We start from the raw sequence: 18,612 nt of genomic DNA on the forward strand, positions 1-18,612 counted from the left end.
CGTTTGCCAGGATAGGTTGTTCTAGAATAGTTATCTTATTCTGTGTGTAGTAATGACCGACCTATCTGAATTGAATATATGGATACAGATTCTTGGGTGTGGTGCTTACACCGAGAAGGATTTTTAGGCCACTTAATCTTCTTTAGCATGCTGAAGACACCACCCCACCCCCTACCCCCCTTTTCTTTTTGTTCGCTGTTACAAAAAAAATCGTCTCTGTGCAGTTAACCACTGTAAAAGGCATATTTCAAAAGTGGTATTTCATAGGGAATGTTTTTTTGGAATGAGGCTTCTAGAAAGGGGGTGAGTATGTTAAAGGGGGTTTTGTTTCCAGGACTGCTGTCATTCTAACAGTACTTCTGTGATAATTTGTCTATTAGTATGTACCTTTGTGTCAGAGTCCTGTATGCTTAGCTGTTCTACATGTTTAATAGCTTGGATATTTCAAGATTACCAGCTAGTGGTCAGGGGTCATATGCTTTTTCAAGGAAGTGATTGAAACATACCCCACAAAATGGGAATAATGGCTTTTAAAAAAGCTAATGCATTTAGTTGTCTTACAAAAACAGGTATTGCTTGAAGTATTATAGATTGGGTAATGATCTTATGCCTGATCCTAATTTCTTTGTTCCACTTAATGACTTAAAATACTCTAAAATAATAGTATAATTTAATATTGTCAGGATCATGAAAGGAGAAAAAAAGCTACTGTGTCTTACTAGGATTTTAAATTGTTCATCCATCAGAACATCAAGCTAAAAAGTCCCTAAGCTAAGTCCATATACTGATAGCTCCAACCCCCTGCCATGGGCAGGGACACCTGCCACCAGCCCAGGTTGCTCCCAGCCCCATCCAGCCTGGCCTTGGACACTGCCAGGGATGGGGCATCCACAGCTGCTCTGGGCAGTGTGAGGTGCTCCTCACCACCCTCACAGTAAAGAATTTCTTCTGAGTATCTAATCTAAATCTACCCACTTTCTGTTTAAAGCCATTCTCCGATACCACATACCCTTGTAAAAATTCCCTCTCCAGCTTTCTTGTCCTCCCTGTTAGGTACTGGGGGGCTGTTATAAGGTGTCCCTGGAGGCTTCTCTTCTCCAGGCTGAACACCCCCAGCTCCCTGAACCTGCCTTCACAGGAGAGGTGCTGCAGCTTTGTGGCCATCTTTGTGGTCATCTTTGTGGCCTCCTCTGGACTCCAGCAGGTCCATGTCCTTTTTGCATTGGGACACACAACATAGGTTCATGCTTGTTGTTCATGATGACTTTCACACTTTGATTCCAATGCAACAGGCACCCGCTTTTGAGCTGGATATGTGCAGAAGTTTTAATAAAAAAAACCCAACAAACCAACCAAACCCAACCCAACCCAAGAAAACCCTCAACAAGTTAACAACTCTTTAAATAAAGAGTACTAAGAAACTTCCATGGTTGAGGTGTCTTTTGGTTTGTTTTTGCATCAAAGCTATGATTAAAGCAGCTCTCTAAGATGACTAGTTTCATAATACCACAAATGATTTGAACTGGTGTTGTTGGGGAAGAAAATAGGTGTTTTGTTCTCACCACTTCGAGCAAGCTCATGTTTTTCCCTGTTATCAGCAGTAATGTTCAGTGTCACCTGGTGGCAGTTAGTCCTTCAGCATTGCTGGCAGCAGTGTAGGCAGCAGCTGGTAATCTGAAAACTGGAGACTGGATCCAAGCATGAAACCGACCACCCTAACTTTGGTGTGTGGTTTCAAAGTTTTTAGTGACAACAGTGGGCCTAGGTATTGACTACAAGGCAAAATCAAAAGTTAAAGAAGGACAACACTGTATTACTTTGTATTATGAAGTTCATGCTCCTGGCGGTTGAAGAGTTGGGGAAATTCATTTAGAGGCACAATCACAGAACAGTCAGGGTTGGAAGGGACCTCTGGAGATCATCTAGTCCAACCCCCTGCTAAAGCAGGGTCTCCTCGGTCAGGTTGCACAGTCGCATCCAGGTGGGTTCTGAATGTCTCCAGAGAAGGAGACTGCACAGCCTCTCTGGGCAGCCTGTGACAGCGCTCTGGCACCCTCACAGTAAATTAGTTTTTCCTCATATTCAGATGGATCTTCTTGTGTTGCAGTTTGTGCATGTCACCCCTTGTCCTGTCACTTGGCACTATTGAAAAGAGCTTGGTCCTATCCTCCTGACACTCACCCTTGAGATATTTGTAGACATTGATAAGATCCCTTCTCAGTCTTCTCCAGGCTGAACAGGCGCAGCTCCCTCAGCCTCTCCTCATGAGGCAGATGCTCCAGGCCCCTCATCACCTCCGTAGCCCTCCGCCGGACCCTGCCCAGCAGTTCCCAGTCTCCCTTGACCTGGGGAGCCCAGCCCTGGACACGGCGCCCCAGGTGCGGCCTCCCCAGGGCAGAGCCGAGGGGCAGGATCACCTCCCTGCCCCTGCTGGCCACGCTCCCCCTCACGCGCCCCGGGGTCCCGCTGGCCCCTTGGCCACCAGGGCTCACTGCTGGCTCATGGGCAACTTGCTGCCCACCAGAACCCCCAGGTCCCCTCCGCAGAGCTGCCCCCCAGCAGGTCAGCCCCAGCCCGTACCGGTGCGTGGGGCTGCTCCTCCCCAGGGGCAGGACCCTGCTCTTGCCTGTGCTGAACCCCACGAGGTTCCTCTCCGCCAGCTCTCCAGCCTGCCCAGGCCTCGCTGAAGGGCGGCGCAGCCTTCGGGTGTATCGGCCGCTCCCCCTGGCTTCGTGTCACCTGCCCACGTGCTGAGGGCACGCTCTGTCCCCGCGTCCCGGTCACTGATGGGCAAGTTGAACAGGACCGGACCCAGCACTGACCCCTGGGGAACACTGTGGGCCACAGGCCTCCAGCTGGACCCTGCGCCGCTGGTCACAACCCTCCGGGCTCTGCCCTTCAGCCCGGTCTCAGTCCACCTCGCTGTCCCCTCATCCAGCCCACGCTGCCTGAGCTTACCTACGAGGATGTTATGGGAGACAGTGTCAAGAGCCTTGCTGAGGTCAGGGTAGGCACCATCCACTGCTCTCCCCTCATCTGCCCAACCAGTCCTGCCATCATAGAAGGCTTTTAGGTTGGTCCAGCATGGTTTCCTCTTGGTGAATCCATGTTAACTCTTCCTGATGACCTTCTTTTCCTCCACATGCTTAGAGATGACCTCCAGGATGAGCTGTTCCATCACCTTTCCAGGGATGCTGGGGAGGCTGACCAGCCTGTAGTTTCCTGGGTCCTCCTTCTTGCCCTTTTTGAAGCTTGCATTGACACCGGCTTCCCTCCAGTCCACAGGCACCTGTCTTGTTCTCCATGACCTTTCAAAGATGATGGAGGGTGTCTCGGCAAAAACATCTGCCCGTTCCCTCAGCACTCGGGGGTGCATCCCATCGGGGCCCGTGGATTTATGGTGTCAGGTTTGCTGAAGTGACCTCTAACCCGAACCTCCTAGACCAGGGGGAAGTGTTCCTTTCTCCAGACTCCTCTCTTGCCTCCAGGGTCTGGGAAGCCTGAGGGCTGGCCATGGCAGTAAAGACCAAAGCAAAGGCGGCATTCAGTAACTCCACCTTCCCTGTATCCATCATCAGCAGGGCACCCATACTCACTCTTTTCCTACTGATGCACTTGAAGAAGCCCTTCTTGTCCTTGCCCTCCCTCACCAGATTTAACTCCAGATGGATCTTAGTCTTCCTTACTGCCCCCTTGCATGTTCTGACAACACTCCTATGTTCTTTCTGAGTGGCCTGTCTCTTTTTCCATGTCCCATAAACTCCCTTCTGAGTTTTGCCAGAAGCTCCTGCTCATCCATGCAGGCCTCCTGCCCCCTTTGCTTGATTTCTTACTCATGGGGATGCACCGATCTTGAGCTTGGAGGAAGTGATGCTTGAGTATTAGTCTTGGTTGGACTCCCCTGCCTTCTAGAGCCCTAACCCATGGGATTCCTCCAAGTAGGGCCTTAAAGAAGGCGTTTAACATTGTAATTTGGTAAAGCTCTGGGCTGCTGAAAGGGCTGATCCTTTGGTCACCGAAGAATCCTTAGGGAGAAAATGGGGAACTAACTGTTCCAAATACTGTGTTGAAAGATATGAGGAGAAAAAATAGTGCAAGGAAAGGAGAAAGGACAAACTGAATGCTTTTAACTTTTTAAAATTTACCTCAAAATACAGTGCTAAGAAGATTGCTGACTTCTGAAAACCCAATTTTGGAAACCTCAGAGGATGCTAAAACTGCAGTGCTGTGCCTTGATAGAAATGCACAGAGGGATGGTGCTATACCTAAGGAAAGTATGCTTGAGACCTCAGAAGCACAAGTTTGTGCTAGCTTCTGGATGGGAGTACAGTGTGGTGTTGCTGGTTCTTACTGCTCCAAGGGAGGCTGCTTTATTGCTAGATGGAGAATCTGGTTTATGTTCTGTTCTGTAGCAAGGCATGTGCTTATTTTTCCTATGTACTGTTTTCTGTGATGAAATGAGCCCAAGTCAGCAAGCTGGTTTCTAATGTAAAGAAAACCTAAAGAGAAATTGTTTGGCTTTTTTTTTCTTCTTTTTTTTTTTTTTTTTTTCCTAAATAGCATGCTTTCTTCTAAGTGAGCCTTATTAGAAATTTAGGGAGAAAATAATTTATATTCTTACCTAAATAGCCTGGTAATAACCAAATCTAGAGAGATATTTCAGTATCAAATAAGCAAAAGTTAAGCATTATGCATATTAAATTTATGAAGTGCTTGGTCTCTGGTGTAAAATTAACAAGAACAGTTTTTTTTTTCCTAACAATTTCCAACAATATACTTCCAGTTCACAGTATTTGAATGGTAGGTGATGCAGACTTTTGGGCAATAAACACCTGGTTTTCTGTTGTTTGTTGTCTGACTTTGTCTTCTTGGTATGTTTCAGGGATGATGCTGTACTAAAAAAATTTTCAGGTAACTAGCAGATACCTTTTGGTATGACTTCCAGAACAAAAAGAAAGTAAAAGATGTTGGGATAGTCTAGAGTGTCTGTTGAAATGGGAAGCTCATGGCGTGTAAGGATTCTGCTGTGTGTATCCAAACTTGAAGGACATGCGCAGGCATATACTTAAGTATGCAAAAAGCAATTTATCTTCGCTGTGGTAAATACATGTATAAGAAAATAATATACACAGGTTTTGGTAATATAAATATCAGAATTACTTTTCAGTGATTAATGTTTAGAGTGTTATGAATTTTTAATTATTTTTAAAGTTACATTTTTTCTTAAGAGCTGTTTGATAGGAGGTTTGGGCAGGAGAGGGGAAAAAGGTTCTTAAATGACTGTTAAGAGAGGCAGTCTTCAAAATTTTGATTCTGCTGTTCTGGCAGATCTGAGGGTTGACAATGCTGTATCTGATACTGTAACAACTTGTGAGATGCAGCAGTGAAAGACTTTTACAGAAATGTTTTTAGGAAGCAATTAAGGAAACAAGTGGGTGTTTGTGTGTGTGTTTTGGTTTTTTTTCTTGATAATATGTAAGACAAGTGGGGTTAGAAGACTTTTAAAACAGCTGTATCAGAGCATGGAAACCATAGAAGCAGAGGGAGTGAACAGAAAACTTCATGAAGAAGGTTCAGTAGGTTTGTGTTTAGCAGGTACTTGGACCTTGAAAGCTCTCTTCTGGTCCTGCCTTACAGCCGTCTACACTGAACTGATTTTTATTGTCTTCCGCAAGTTTAATGTACCTAAAAATTGCTAAAAGGCTCTTTCTTTTATTTTTTTCCCCCTCTCCTTAAAAGGGCTTTCCTGCTTGTCTTTTGCATTAGGTATTTGTTGTTTGCTGTATTTCATAAAGCCTCTTCAGGATAATTTTGGAACTAAATATTGCATTGCAATACCAAGCGAGTAAAGTCTTGAGTGTGTTAGATATTCCTATGTCATGCTACTTTGTCTTATTGATTACCTTTCCTCTTAAATTTGTTTTGGTTTTTTTGGTTTTTTTTAATCTGCATGATACTACTTTGGCAAAGCCAGCTTTGCCTTGGCTGCCTGACCTCCTTCACAGCCTGCATTCTGACTTCTGGAGGGGCTTCCTCTGCTGCTGTTCTGCAGAATGGAAAGAAAGCATCCCAGTGAAGAAGCTCTTTGTTCAGAGTGCCACTGGTGCCGCCTTGTACCTCTCGTGTAGGAAGTCATCTTTTCCCCACCTCAGTCCTTTGCAATCCATCTATTTGTAGCTGTATCCAGAATTGCCTTGCCCTAGTGTGTTGGCCATGGCACACTTCTTGGCTCAGTTGAAGGAAATCTTGCAGTTGTGCAGGGAGAAAGGGAAAAGGAGCCACTGCTACATGCACATGGTGTAGTCTAGACTGAGCAGGAGAATCTTTTGGTCTTGCTGCGCACTTGGCCTGTTTATTTGTGTTGGCCCAAGGTAGGTGTTTCAGTTTTCACGTGGCTGGGAGAGAACTCCTGTAGCTTGGGTACCTAGAAGGTTACCGAGATATGGTAGACTGATTACTGTATTTAGTTAACTAGGGAGTACTGCCAACCTCAAGAAACGACTTGTATATCTTAATTTCCCTCTGGCAAAAGCTTTATACAATGTATTGAAGATCATTTGAGCATGAACTTTGTTTAACTACTAGTGAAAAGAAATTCCACAGTTAGTTCTCCATTAATAATGTTTAAACATTTGAATCAAAGCAGTGTTAGCTTGAATGACCTAACTGGTCCCATTTGGTTTAGTGTGATGAGGGAGGAGGAGTGAGAAATCCAGATGGAAAGTACCAAAGCCAGGAGTGACTTCATCAGTTTATGCCTTGAATTATGCCCAGAAGCAATAGTTGCCTACATGAGGAATATCTTGGCATTACCGTCAATTTCTGGACGAGGAAAAAACCCCAAACCCCACAAACCAAACTCAGACCCCATAACTTAACAACCAGCCACCTCTTCGCCCCAGCACCACGAGAACTCTGAGTTCAGGTTTCTGTAATTACAGTTGTTTACCAAACCTGTGTTGTGCAATGTCTGAGCACACAACATGTGTACACTTCACTGCTAGTTCACTGTAAGTGTACGGTGTGAACCATTCTTTTAATGTATTACAATTCCTAACTGTGTAACTATACACTTGCACTTCTGCACTTGGGGTAGAGGTTACCTGTAAATCAACAGCAGAATTTTGAAAACTGAATTAGTGAGATGTTGTTTTAATGCTGTCCTAAAATACAGTTGGAAATTAAAAATATTTTTCAGTTGACATCCAAAACAGGGGGTGGGGACTGACCTAACGTTCTACCAGACTACTTCTATCAGTAGCACTTTTGGGACTGAATCTTTTCATGTCATAGGCATCATAATAATAAAAACAACTAAATTCTGAGATTCAAATTTAGGCCTCATCTGTAAAGAAGCATTTGGAAACTTTGGTATTATTATGGCCCTAGAGTCCGTTCAGATGGTGATTCATCACATGTAATGTCAAGTTTTCTACTTCAGTCTCTAGCAAAATCCCTTGAAGTATAACTACTCACAGTAAACATGCAGAAGTATATTTAACTAGCTTCTTCTAGATAAAGTATGAGCAGTGCTGTATGTGTAGTTCAAGGTTTAAAAGGTAAAATGCCATTTTCATTCTGTCAGCCACGGGGTATTTTTCAGTGAGCACAGAGCCAACACAACTCAGCAGTGCAAGGGGAAATCTTTGTGATTTGGTGACACCACCAAAAACCAGCAGCTATGTTCTCATGATTAACAGTGTGAGCGTGCATGCTGTACACCTTACTCAAGCAGATGCGACTGCTGAACTTCAGGTTAGCATGTCTGAACGGCACCAGTAGCTTGGCAGACTTTAAGAGACTAAGAATTTATTGTTAATCATGATTTAATGTCTACAGTGGCCAATTTTTCTTTCTCTTTATTTGATGTTCATGACACTAGAAAAAAAAATTAAATAAATTGAGAAGCAAAACAAGAAAGTAAATCATCCAGTTAGTAGAGGATTTGAAATGAATAGTCATGTACTAATCTTATTGTTGCTTATGGGTTAGTCCAGTTTGTTTATGCTGCAGTGGGAGAGTTTTGACTTGTCTTCCCATTTGTAAATTACTACTACCTCAGTACTTCACTGTTGTACTTAGACCTACTTACTGAATCTTAAAGCACTTCAGTGTTCATGTTTGTATAGACTGATATTACCAGTGGATCTAACAGAAAGGAATGACTTGAAGGAATCTGATGAGGATGAAGGTAACTACCACTTTCAGCAGATGCACTTGCCTGTTAATGCTACTTTAGTACATAACTCTTCTTTCTTCCCCAAGAAAGGTTTTGCTTAGATTCTCAAACAGTGAATAGACACCCAATGTCTTTTCTTACTAAAAAAAGCTTGTATGTATGTAACTTAGTAGTTCTTGGAATATTATCTAGTTGCAGAGTAACTTGCAGTAGCTCAGGACTGTCAGCATTGCATTTCAGAAATAGTTGTAAATGATCTACCTGGTAAAGTAGTTAACATCCTTTTAAATCAAAGATACAACTGTAGAGTTGGTAGATGGCTAAACAGTTGTTCTTAACAGCTGCTGTTGAGTAGGAGGGTTAGAGGGGAGGAGGAGGAGGAAGGTTATTCCTGAAGTATTATTTTCTTGAAAGAATAAACTTGAAAAGCTTGCTTTATTTATGCAATCAATATGTTTCATGTGTTGTGAATTGAAAATTTGGCATTCTCTGATTAAGTCAGATCGTTTTCAGTGAAAACCATCTGCATGCGGAAATTTTAAAACTTTTGTCAGGGTACTATTCAGTACATGGAAAGACTCTACATTGTATTACTAAATCAGTTAAGCTTTACTTCAATTTGGACATTTCCCTTGTGTGAAGGTTTATTAGTCTTCCCTCTGTTGCCAAAGGAGGTGGAATGGCTGTAAGTCCTCAAATAAATAATGCTGAAATCACAAGGATTTTCCTTGCTAACTTCACTGAGATTAGGCTTTTACCTGTGTTTTTGTATACTGGCACAAATGTTTGATATGTGTGAATATTCTTTATTTGTAATGTCAGATATGTGGCTGTATATATTGCATTCATGCTTGGTAAGTGTTGTAGAAGTAGTGAGCAGCTGTTGAGTCCCTTGCTTAGAAAAGATCTTTGTGCTACATTATTCTGAAATATTTCAGATTTGTAATTCCATAATTAGTATTTGATACAGGTTCTTTTTTCTTCTTCTGTTCATGTAGTGCCTTTCTTCCATTTGTCTTGTGCTGAAAGAAGGCTTAGATTAGAAGTCTTAAGGTTTTCCTTCTATGAAGCAGTTTGTTTGGTGCAAGGTGTCTGCGAAGGATGCTCCTGTAGTTATGACAAACAGAACCATATTTTATGTAACCTTGTCTTGCACAAATGCCTTGGTCACAAGAGAGTGTAAGCTTATTTTCAAAAGTACAACAAACGAGAATTGGGGATATTTGGTAACTATTTTGTAATCTTTTTAGCTTCGTAAGCCTATCTTGACCCTCTTTAGGACTTGGTCACAGGCTTCTTTTTGTATTTTGGACATATTTCACAGTTTAACAAATCTCTTAATACTCTCTTTGTGGTAATGAAAAAAGCTAGAAATGTGAAATGTTATTTTGATGTAAATAGTTTCTGGTAACTTATGAAAACCGGAATCATCTTAGTTCCCTCTAGATTCACTCTTTAACAGCATGTTTCAGATACAAATGACTTGCTATTACAGACCTTTCTTACTGCTGAGGAGGTATAGAATGAGCAAGTTAACTTTGCTGTTTATTGTTCATAGAAAACCACTCGAAAGGCTGAACCCAAAATTCAGGAACAACAAACTTTCATGTTGCCAAACAGCTAGACTTATCTTTCCCAATAACTACATGGTTTTATATACTCAAGTTTAACTGGTGGGTGTTTTTTTTTTCTTTGCCAAGGTTGCAGTTCCACTTTGAATACTTACTCTCCATAACTCCAATAGGAAACTAGTAAAACTGATGATGGCTTTTAGAAATGTTTGTATGTTCTAGAATATTTATGCTCCTGTCTAGTAATTTTTAGAACATTTTAATCTTATTCCAAGTTTTTGTACCTTTGGTGAACCAAAATACTGTCCAAAGTCTATGTGACATACAGTACTGATGTTGAAATTGTTGGGTTTGACAAAACAAGTTTGGCTGATTTCCTGGGAGAAGGAGATCTCTGAAAGATCGTTCTTCAGCAACAGAAATCAAAGCTGCAGAACTGGAGCTGGAACCAGTTTATTCCATCTCTATACCGTGTGTTCATTTGTCCTTAGTATCAAAAACTATTAACTTTTTTTTTTCTCCCCACCCCCCCAGGGAGGCAATAATGCAGGGCATACAGTTGTTGTGGATTCTGTGGAGTATGACTTTCATCTTCTGCCAAGTGGGATCATCAATCCAAAAGTCACTGCATTCATTGGTAAGTGGGACATCTCTAAAAGATAGACAATACTGTAGTGACAGACTTCTGACATTGAAAAAACAAAATATATCTGAGGACATACAGGATCAGGATTTTTCTTCCTCAAATTCTCACAGGCCTGCACTGCTCTACTATCTTCTTACTGTTTTCTTAACTCAGTTGTGAAGTTTGTGTCATAAAGGTTTCTTTTATTGTCTTGGATAGTTCATCTTTGTTCTTACCTGTCCTATCAGTGCGAACAGCTAGCTGCTCAGCTTGTCTTCATTCTCCCAATCCCTCTTGTTTTTTCTACGGATCATTTCTTTTATTCTCAGAATGCCTCCTCTCTGTTATAATCTTCAGCCCTGCTAAGTAGCTACCAGTACTTTTTGAAACATATATTTTTCCTTCCTTTTCCATTGGATTGTGAAATGAATGCTGACTCCAAAAGACTTCTGCACTATACAGTTCTTACCAAGAAGTCCTCTCAGGAGAGTACATTAGGTGGTTTAGGGCAGTGGCAGTGCTATGTCAGGATCTGTGATTTGTTTACTTCCTGAAAGGGGGTTTAGATTGTCCTGTCTGTTGTCCCTACAAGCCTACTTACCCTCCTCCCTCTCTTGGAATCTTGTTTGCAATCTTATGTTTTTTTTCTTTGGATTGCTTCTGTGACCAGCCTACTTAATAATGCTGTGTAGCCCTGAAAATTTCCTTCTAAAAATGAAGGTAAATATAAAACATGTCCACACAGCGTTATAACTATGCATGTACTTGTGTGCTGTTCCACAAGCATGACCGACCGATCAGCACTTTTCATCCTGCTTTTCTGATACCCAGAACTCCTGCCCCTGACTTAGTGGGCTTCTCCAAATCAGGACTTCATTGCCCTGCTCTTCCCGTCACTTCTTCCTGGATATGTGACTGCTCTGAGCCTGTAGTCTTGCCTCTCAGCTTGGTTACATGTGCCAAGACAAGACAAATGGTCATTGACACGTTTACTAAGTGTAGCAGCTAAAGAGCTTGCTAGTTACTTGATTCATAAACAGTGCTTGCTGAATTCTTGGGTCCAGCTTGTAGTGACTCTATGCTTGCAGTCAGCATTAACTCTTTACTTGATGGAAATTGGTGGTTAATTGCCTCTTTTCTGCTGTTATGTTGTGTCTTAGAGTGGGATAGTTTTGGGTCAACTTGCCCTGCCTAATACTTCTACAGAAGTTGAGCCAGTGAGTGTGGGAATAGATTCCCTATGATGAAGGGGAGGTTGGGATGTTAACTGCTTCTAGTTTTGAGGGCTGTGGCTAATACTACTTCTGTTCTCTCTTGATGTGTTAGTGTATTATGTTTCTTTAAAAGGTCATTGCTTAAAAACAGTAAAAAAGGATGCCCATTTGCCATGTTTTGTTTGGTGAACTCGGAACTGAGTAGGAAAGTTACCATCCTTTAAAAATACAGTGGGCAGGAGAGGGCTTTTTACAAATTCTCTTTCTCTGTAGCTGCCATCTCTTGGTCTTATCTGTTCTGAAGTTTGTTCTAGGTTCTTTTAGGTCTGCCTTGTGTTCAAAAACTTTTTTGGGAAAAAAATAATTATCTGGCTTAGGATTCTACTGAAAAGGTTTATAGATTGAGTGGGGTGAGGGGGTAGGCCAAGGGCAAAATGATTGGAGTGTTATGGTAGATTATTACTATTGATTAGGACTGTACTGTGAAGGTTATAGTGAAGAAGTCTTTTGTATTTTGGTGTTTGGAATGCTTTTATTTATGTGAAATTAGGGGATACGCAAATAGTTCCAGATGTTAGGTCCCTCGATTCTTTAGCTAGATGTTATCATGCCAGTAGCTTTGGATGTACTGATTTACTGAGTTTGGTATGACCTTAAGATGGTTCAGTTTTGTGATACGAAACGGCTCCTTAGGTAATCAGTGATGCCAGTTAATTGCATGAGCTAGTAGTCATCTTCTGAGCAATGTGACAGCTGTAGGAAAGTGAGCTTGCTTTTGATAGAGCTTCCCCCCCCCCCCCCCTTTTTTTTTTTTTTTGCTAGTCTCTTAACAAACTCAGCTCTATATACAGAATATTCTTGTCTATTTACAGCAGAAGAGTGCCTGAGGGGATGCTGGTGTTTATAACGATGATAGAAGTGTGCTATGCTTTTAAAAAACAATAGGGTTATTAAAATGAAGTACAAAGAGGGAAGTTAATTTTAAGCACCAGGAAGAGGAAGTTGCATTCCAGACTGTTCCACAGTGCTGTTAATGTTTGTGCTGATCTAAATGGAAAGTTTGTTGAGTTTAGTAAAAAGATTCAATGCATGTAGTTAGAAATACATACTTTAGGTGTAAATTAGTCTTTTACAGACAAATTCCTAAGAATAAAAATTGCAGTGTCTTTAAAGTTTAAAAATTTAAATAAAATATTCTGCATACAAAACAAGAAGTGTCTTTGAATTGTTTGGAATATTTTTTTCCATGCCTAACATAATTAACTTTTATGTAATGGTTTTCTTCAGGAAATGGCGTTGTAATTCATTTGCCAGGACTCTTTGAAGAAGCTGAAAAAAACTTAAAGAAAGGAAAAGGTGAGAAAATTTTAAGATACTACTCTTAAAATAGTTCGTGGCACCCACCTCAGAAGATTTAGATAGAGGATGCCTTTGTAGCAGTTACATACAATGTGTTTTTCCAGAAATCCATTTAGCTGCTGGTTTCTGACAGGAGTCTCACTAGAAGTCCCAGGGCCCTCATGGGAAGACAGACAAAAGGAGTCCCTACAGTTTCAGAAGACATGTTCTAAATATGAAGACAACATGTTCTAAATATGAATTATCTGCAGACATTTTTCTTTGCTTGAAGTAGTGAATTTAAGAAGTTAAACAATTTGTTGAAGTGTGTTATCTGCTCATAGTCGTCTCACCTCTTAGAATATTAGTGTACAGTTTGATATGCGTTAATGTAAACAAATGCTGTGGTAATCACTTCTTGATTCTGAACTCAGTTTTTGGATACTATCTGTTATGTCTGGCCATACTTGGCAGCAGTCTACTATAAGTGAGGTAAAGCAGTGGTCTAGGTTTTTAAAAACCCAAAAAGCTAGTAATTGATTGCTGGAATTGAGGAACTAGTAGAATAGCTAGAATTCTTCTTCAAAATAAGCCTGACTTTCTCAACTGTGTAGACTGATGCCAAGTTTTAATTATTGAAATCTACTTTTTTACCTCTGGCACATGATTGTTCAATCTTTAAATTGATTGAAGACTAAACATGAGAAGTATTTATTCTTTATACATCAGAAGACAAAAATGCTATATAGTACATAATTATTTCGTTTTGTCTTTTAAGGGCTAGAAGGCTGGGAAAAAAGACTAATAATTTCTGACAGGGCTCATATTGGTAAGTTCCTGTTTGTGGTTTAGTTTTTTGTTGGTTTTTTTTGTTGTTGTTAATCTTTGTTTTCTCTGAACTTTCCATAGCAGTAAAAATTACAGGTTTTGGCCATGTCTGTATATAGACATGGACTTTTCTTTGGATTAAGTCTCTATATGCTGCTTTGGTTTATTGAAGATCCTAGAAAAAAAATCGTTCCCTGCTCAGGACCTTCCCAGGTTTCTATTCTAGGAGCTCTTTAATCCTATTCCTTCAGCATACCCTAGTCAGGCAAGCAGGTTCACTTTCCAAGCCTAAGGTGAGAGGCGCAAAGCAGTCAAAAGCAGTCCAGAAGTTAATTAACTGAAGGATTCATTTCCCCTTTTGGTGTAAAAGTAGTGTTGTTTACAGCAACTTCTCTGCTGGGAAGCCATGTGATGGGGTGTGACTTAAACTAGCAGGCTCCCTACCCAGTAAATTGCCATGTACTCCAGGAAGGAGAATTCTTGGGAAGGGCTCCGTAAGGGTGGAGAGAACAGCGGCACTCTCCTGGGGAGCTCAGCAGTCAAGCATTGATCCAGCCTATATGTTCCAGGCAACTCTGCAGTTCAGAGCCCCGAGTAAAATAGTGTTTAGAGTCCAAACCACCAACACAGAGCTTCAGAGGCTCTTCCTGTGTCACTTCTAGGACATATTTATTATGTAAATTCATCCTTTAAATTAGATCTGTAGATACTGTAACATAATGGTTACATAGCCCTTTTCCTAATACTTGCGGTTTATTGCTGCTGTGGTAGTCATTTCCTGAAGATGCAGACTTTTAGACCTGTCAGATAAAAGCTTGCAACACAGGAAAAAAGAATTTGCTTTTGGTTTTGCTTCTTGGGTTTGGTTTTTTTTTTTACCAATCTGGATTATGTTATTTCAGCATAAATACTTTTTTACTTTGGAGTAAGTGCTGAGTTTGAAATAGCTGAGTAACTGTTCTTAAGTTAACTGCAATCCTTTCTCTTAATAGAATCACAGTAGGTGAATTACTTGGAAATTACTGGGATTATTAGAAAAACTGTTCTGCGATGATTATATTGCAATGGCAATACTGTAAAGTTTTCATAACTAAACAGGTCCAGAGTAAGAAGGACCAGTTACTGTCACCCATAACCATTCAGCCTCTTAACAGAAATGAACCTTCAGAATGCTTTTGTTTAGAAAGCTTTGGTAACAGTCCGGAGATCTGTTGCCCTGATAAATATGCCTCTGCTAAAATGGGTATTGGCAGGCTGTGAATGATTAGTCTAACAAAAGATCAACCAAAAATGGGCTCAAGCTGCTGGGGATAATCTAATCCTTTAAATTATGGGGATGTGTGGAAATAAACAGAAAAATAAATTGGTAAGGCAAACATGGAAAACCACTCTTGTTCTAGAGGGACTAGAGTACCTGTTAAATGAGTCTGTTTCTTGCAAGTTTTCAGTCTTTCCTGTGTGATGGATAGTTTAGTTGTTTAACTTTCAGAATGTAGTATTTAAGAAAAATAAGCTGGCTTCTGTTAACCTGCAAACTGTTGCCCCACTGTTTGTATTTGAGGAGTCTTGTCAGGTTTTTTAATTTTTTTTCTTTTATGTCAGACGAAGACTTGTTGCAAGGAATACTTTGAATAATCTTTGGCATAATAGTATGTAATGCTTTAAAAAAAATAATTGATGCTTGTGAAGATGTTTTCTGTTTATGTAACAGACAATGGTGGCAGCTCTTATATTTCCAAATATATTTTAATTGATGTTGTCTAAAACATAAAATGGTTGAAGAAAGCTTGAGAATGTTTACTGAAAGTTCCCAGCTTAAAGCTCAGCATGTGACATTTTTTATTATAACCTGTTTTCCATGGTTTTTTCAACCACATGTTTTCTTTGTTGTCCTCTATACATTCTTTTGGGCCACTACAAAGCTGAAATGGCTTAGTTATTCTGTGGGAGGTACATACACAGTCTGCAAGTAGTCTACAAAATGATTAAAAAAAAGTCCCTGAAAAACATTAGATCTCTTCCCTGTGAAGAAAATGTAAAAGAGGAGAAAAAAGATGTCATTTTATTTGTTTCTCCAGTGTGTATATTTTTGTTTCCCACATTGATGAACAGGGCTAGAACTGATTTGAAGAAATTGTTACTGATATGGTAATTTGTATCTCACAAATTTTGTATTTGTTGTTTTTATTTTCATAGTATTTGATTTCCACCAGGCTGCTGATGGCATCCAAGAACAACAGAGGCAAGAACAAGCAGGAAAGAAGTAAGTAGTTTTATTTTGTCAAACATAGAATAGTTTATTACATAAAAACATATGACTTAATACATTAGATTTATGTTATTTGTCATCAAGTTTAAAAAAGTATTCTTTATCCTGATAACTCTTTAATGTGGAATATGCAGGGCTTATTTCCTAGACTTTTGTCCTCCAGTGGCTAGCAAAAGATTATATTCTTAATGAAAGGATTGTATCTTGATATTTTGCCTTATGAAAAGGTTCCTAGTTCTTAATTTGCTTTATAAAAAGGGTTCCTGCTTCCTAATGTTTTGTTTACTGGAAGTATTTTTTTCTGTAAAAATATATTTCTATTTACAAAGATTGAAGGACTTTTTGTTATCTCCAAGTGACTTAAAAGGTCTGATATGACTGGTTTGGTATCTCATGAGGCTTTGTTGTCAGAGGTGTATGTAAATGCTCACGTTGTCTACTACATGCTGCTGCTGACTTTCTGAAGCTTTTGAAACTTCTAGAAACTAGCTGCCTTGTTTCTAACTTGTGGTTTCCAAGTAGCTCACGGGTTCTTGGGGATGGGAAAGAAGCTGGCAGAATTAACTGTGACATATCTGCAGCTGGAAAGTAATGCAGCACTATAGACTTCTGAGATACCAGTAAACTCAGTCTCTCTTCTTGGAAGTTTGTCTGTGCAGATGAAAAGTAACTCAGTCTTCCTTACTGAGACCTGTAAAAGGTATCCATGGCAATAACCTTTGAAGAGGGTGTCTGATATTGGCATATCTTGCTTCACACAGGTTGCTACTGAGTGGTAATTTCTCAGTTATTCTTGCAGTGGGTCATTTTTGCATTTGACTGTCCTGTACCAGCTGTCTTGTTACCTGTTATTTCAGGTATTAAAAAGTAAACAGGAAGAATATACATCCATCCATATATATAATATATATATATTTGGAACAGTATACTTTTTTTTTTGAGCCAGTGTATGTATATCAGCTATTCTTGAATGTTTATGGAGCGCAAGCTAAAACTGCTGTATGACAGTATCTGCAATTAAAAACACAGCTACTTTGAGAAGGAACCATGCTACTAGTTAGTATTAAAGATTGCAAAAGAAAACCCAATGAAGAAATAACCAGTTCTCTCCAATTAATTTGTTTTAAAGAAACCCAGAACACAAAATTGCAATCAAAACTAAAAAACTTAAGTCACTCTTAAAAGTGCTGTATTTCTTTCTGTGAGGTTCTTGAAATTTGGCCACGATCATACAGTTTTCAAGTTTGTTAAAACTGCTGATGGGTTGAAAGTACTAAGCTATCTATTTCTTCCTAAATTCTGAGGCTATTTAAGTGACTGTCTTGGGGGAAGTACTACAGACTGGCTGAGAACAGCCTGTCATAAACGTATTATCCAAAGACATGTCGCCTGTTTGTTTGGGGTGGGATGAGGAATTGAAATAGCCTGCTAGCATGCCTTAACTGGAGATTTGACTGCATAGCAAGTTTGGTATTAAAACTCTTCTGTGTTTAACAGTTCAAAGTTGATCATTATAAATAGTAAGTTTATTTTTTATTTTAACTGAATGCTTTTATCTATTCAAATGTAGCTCAAAAACAGTCACAAGTAAGGCTCATGTAGCTTCCCTTGCAGAAAGGTTATAGAAAAGGTGATCTAATATGGTATATTATGCTTATACAGTTGTTGTAACTTCTATAAATACAGTCTTCTGACAGCTCAACTCTTTTTTGAATTGGCATGTCTTAATGAAACAAAATAAATGGAAACCAGTTCTTCACTAAAAACATTCTCTGTGGAGGGTATGAATTGTGGTGGAGGCTGGAGTCGGTTGTTTAAGCCACAGTGTCATGGTCTGGTTAAATGATAATATGTGATGCAAAGTTAATTAGAATGTCTTTCTTTTCGGACTGGAGGCAAACATCACTTCCTGAGATTACTCAGTATTGAATGTAATTGGAAGAATTTGGTTTTTTCCAATATTATTGTTTTGAATTTTGCTTTTTTAGGAAGGTGTTTAGTTAGTTTTAATTCATAATACTGAAGGATGCTGTCTTGGCATTCAGTTCCTTAAGCGTAGAAGTTGAGAATTGTATAGAAATAAATGTATGAGAGTTCACTAAAGTATGAGAAGTTACTGGTTTAAAAACAGAAGTATGTAGCAGATAAATATATTAATGTCTATAAACAATAATGTTCTGAAACTAAGTTGCATAATAAAAGTATCTTGTGTTTTAAATGCTTAAAACAAGGTTCTAAATTAAAACAATGTTCTAAAATAACAGCATTTCATTTTATGCTAAGGATGTATTAGCTTTAAAGAAGAAACACCTTTGTTTTATATCAAGAATAACTGCTGTTGTTATCTCTTGAAAGTTTGGGAACTACCAAAAAAGGAATCGGTCCAGTATATTCTTCAAAAGCAGCTCGAAGTGGACTCAGAATGTGTGATCTTGTTTCTGATTTTGATGAATTTTCTGAGAGGTAATTTCTGGTTTTTAATGCACAGTTGTAAGCCTGGTTTTCGGTTTCTGGGTAGTACCCTGGTGTAAGCAATTATATCTGGTTGCTGTTGCTTTTAAAATGAAAAAATATTTTAAAATAAAATA

At 39.6% G+C, this 18,612-nt stretch overlaps 1 protein-coding gene across 2 annotated transcripts in view; it reads left to right on the forward strand.

The window, feature by feature from the left end:
• The window catches only part of ADSS2 (adenylosuccinate synthase 2), a 40,551-nt gene that overhangs the window by 9,003 nt on the left and 12,936 nt on the right, over positions 1-18,612 (forward strand). Inside the window, exons 2-6 of one of the 2 annotated variants that reach the window (XM_055810299.1) lie at positions 10,285-10,387; positions 12,877-12,945; positions 13,706-13,756; positions 15,952-16,018; positions 18,380-18,487. In XM_055810299.1, the coding sequence (XP_055666274.1) occupies positions 10,285-10,387; positions 12,877-12,945; positions 13,706-13,756; positions 15,952-16,018; positions 18,380-18,487 (398 nt within the window). Of the gene's footprint in view, positions 1-10,284; positions 10,388-12,876; positions 12,946-13,705; positions 13,757-15,951; positions 16,019-17,390; positions 17,545-18,379; positions 18,488-18,612 lie in introns of those variants that run through there. The other variant, XM_055810300.1, reaches the window with a different exon arrangement.

Source organism: Falco peregrinus, chromosome 7, assembly GCF_023634155.1.
Source record: "Falco peregrinus isolate bFalPer1 chromosome 7, bFalPer1.pri, whole genome shotgun sequence".
Lineage (NCBI taxonomy): Eukaryota > Metazoa > Chordata > Aves > Falconiformes > Falconidae > Falco > Falco peregrinus.